Source organism: Triticum dicoccoides, chromosome 7A (assembly GCF_002162155.2).
Source record: "Triticum dicoccoides isolate Atlit2015 ecotype Zavitan chromosome 7A, WEW_v2.0, whole genome shotgun sequence".
NCBI lineage: Eukaryota > Viridiplantae > Streptophyta > Magnoliopsida > Poales > Poaceae > Triticum > Triticum dicoccoides.
The window spans coordinates 116,702,372-116,705,312 of record NC_041392.1 but is presented as its reverse complement, the minus strand read 5'-3'; the positions used below and the strand labels follow the sequence as shown (position 1 = coordinate 116,705,312).

General features: G+C 55.3%; 1 protein-coding gene across 1 annotated transcript; it reads right to left on the bottom strand.

Annotated features, from left to right (window-relative positions):
* Positions 1–1,327: 1,327 nt before the first annotated feature.
* LOC119328127 (ornithine decarboxylase-like) lies at positions 1,328–2,650 on the bottom strand. Its single transcript, XM_037601153.1, has one exon. The coding sequence runs from the start codon at positions 2,648–2,650 to the stop codon at positions 1,424–1,426; it is 1,227 nt and encodes a 408-aa protein (XP_037457050.1). The 3' UTR covers positions 1,328–1,423.
* Between the last annotated feature and the right edge of the window lie 291 nt (positions 2,651–2,941).

Sequence of the window (2,941 nt, the reverse complement as noted above, 5' to 3'; positions counted from 1 at the left end):
TGGCAATCAAGAAGCCGGCGAGGTTTAGCATGTCGTGGTGCATCAACTGGGTAAGTTCATATCCAGTCTTACTTCTTTGCATAATCTGCCGCTGAATTCTCAATCATAGAAACTCATAGCTTCCTCAAAATCATCGGTGGCAGATCTGCATAATATAGTACAAGATGGTAAGTGATTAACGAAGATGGAAGAATGAAATGGATGAAAAGATGCCACAAATAAAACTATACATATAAGGTTCAAAGATGAAAACCACACAGTTTTTAGATAAAAATACCTCGATGACGCAAACCATTTCTACAATCTTAAAACGATTACAATGTTGGTTTGAAACCAAGAACTCCACCTTGTTCAACCATTCTTGAGTTTGCAATAATCTATAAGGTGTGGTTGGTTTTAGTCCAGCTCTCTTTTAGTGGGATTTTCTTATCCAATCTATCCAAAAAATGGATCAGATTCTATAAAGAGATAATGGAACAAAAACAACGAAAAAGCTTCGGGTGCAACATACAAAATAAAAAGGCTAAAACAAAGTCTCGCTAATCGCTGCTGCATTTCAGCAGTTTGGTGGCAGTGCAAGAGGATGGCACGACAGCCATGGGGTCGCAATATACGGCGGAGAGCACCAGCAGATACACATAGTGGTTGTGGGGAGGTCGGCGGATTCGGATCGAAGGGGAGGGAGATGCAGCAAGGGAACCCTGGTGACAATGTCAACGGCCAACCACAGAGGGACTCCAACAATGACGAGGAGGGCCGGTCCATGAACTGCATGGCGCAGTGAAAGCAACGGAAAAGGTTCAATTTATAAATTTCTTAAATTTGAGTCCATTGTTTGCAAGGCTTGTTCTTCAGATAACATTTCTCCAATTTGTGTAATTGAACCCAATGCATACCGTTGCGTGGACAAACCAAACAAAGTCCACCTTTTCTCTTTCTGTTTCCGTTATGAGCGCATTCTGATTTTGTTACCGTCCGTGTTACCAATTTCTGAACCAAACGTGTCCCAGATCAATACCCGCTCAATTGTGCTGATACTTGGCATAAATGTTCGGTTTGATGCTTGGCATAAATGTTCGGTTTGATGCTTGCAGTCGTAAAATACATAGGACCTGTTACATAACTCGGCACGCGTGTGCAATACAATAAGATGAGATTACTATGGCTATATCTGGATGGAGTACAATTTTTCTTTTTTGTGTGTGTGGGAGTACAAATTTTCTTTCTATGTGTGGGAATACAACAAGTACAGCTTGTCGAGAAGAAAGACCCGCGCGTTATTCATGCAAAAAATACCCAAAAAAAACAAAGGAGAAAGGAACATGCATGTGCAATATACAAACACCAATCGACGGCAAGGATTTCGGGCGTGCCCATGCATGCATGTGCATGTGCATGTACCTCCCTAGCTGGACGTCGGGAGCTAGGTGGAGTAGGCCAAATGCGTCTTTATGTCCGAGATCAAGAATCCGTTGAAGTTGGAGCCCGACGAGGCGGCGTAGGCGCCTATGCCGTCGAACACGAGCCAGTCCCCCATCTGCATCTCCGGCAGCTGGTACCCGCTCACCACCTTGTCGCGGGAGTCGCACGTCGGCCCGAACACCGTCGACGCGTACTTCTTCTCGCCGCCGGGCGGAAGCTGGGCGGCGAGCGGCCTGGGGCGCGGCACGTAGTCGCCCAGGATGGTGCAGCTGAGGGCGCCGTAGATGCCGTCGTCGATCCAGTACTGGCGCACCTCGCCGCGCGTGCGCCTGCCGATGACCCGCGCCGCGAGCGTGAATGCCGTCTCGGCGAAGTACTGCCCCGGCTCGCCGATCACCTCCACGCCGCACCCGCGCGGGAAGTGCTGCGCGAGCGCGTCGCCGATGGCCTCCGCCGCCCCCTCGAACGTGGCGTTCGGCATGAATCCGCCGCCGATGTCGAGCACGCGCATGGGCGGCATGCCGAGCTGCGCGGCCGCGTCGAACGCCGCGCGAGCGGCCTCGATCGCGCCGCGGTACACGTCGACGCGGGACGTGCACGCCCCGACGTGGAACGCCACGCCGGCGACGCGGAGCCCCGCGCTCTGCGCGGCCCGCAGGAGCGGGACCACCTCGTCGGCGCGCGCGCCGTACTTGGTGCCGAGGTCGATCTTGGCGTCCGGGTTGTCGGGGCCCTTGATGCGGAGGAGGAGGTCGCAGCCCGGGTGGCAGCGCTTCACCTTGGCCACCTCGTCCTCGGTGTCGTAGGTGGCGAGGTTGACGCCCACCTCGGCCGCGTACCTGAGGTGCGCCTCGGGCTTGCACGGGTTCGCGTACACGATGCTCCCGGGCCCGACGACGCCGAGCGCGAGGACGGCCTCGATCTCGGCGCGGCTGGCGCAGTCGAATCCCGCGCCGAGAGTCGCCATCGCGCCCAGCATCGCCGGCTCGGGGTTGCACTTGACGGCGTAGTAGGGCCGCACGCCGTCCAGCGCGCGGCACCAGCCGCTGTACAGGTCGACGACCTTGGCGAGGTCAAAGACGAAGAAGGCGCCCTGCTCCTCGGTGCCAGCGATGGAGCGCACGACGCCGGCAACGGCGTCCTTCTCGCTGCCCTTGAACGCGCGCACCTTCCGGCCCTTCACACCGGGGGCCGCCAGCACCGCCTGCATTGCGCTGCCTCCGGCCATGTCTGTCCGGCCGCGATCTAGTGGTGGACACGAAGAGCCGAATCCTATTCCTAGCTAGCTCCCCGGCGAGGTGTGTGCGCGGCTTGGGTGGCTGGGATGAACTGAACTAGCTAGCTAGGCTCTTATATATAGTGCGTGCGTGCATGGTATGGCTGTGGAAATGCGACGCCGCGGCTGGCGTACGTGCGTCTGCGCGTGCTGCATAACGAGTTTTTTTTTTCAACCCGGCATAACCCCTTTACATTACTTGCATAACGAAAATACAACAGTTCAGACGACAACAAGAAAAAT

Excerpts from the sequence above, each read along its gene's own strand:
- LOC119328127 (XM_037601153.1), bottom strand. The coding sequence starts at position 2,650 with ATGGCCGGAGGCAGCGCAATGCAGGCGGTGCTGGCGGCCCCCGGTGTG.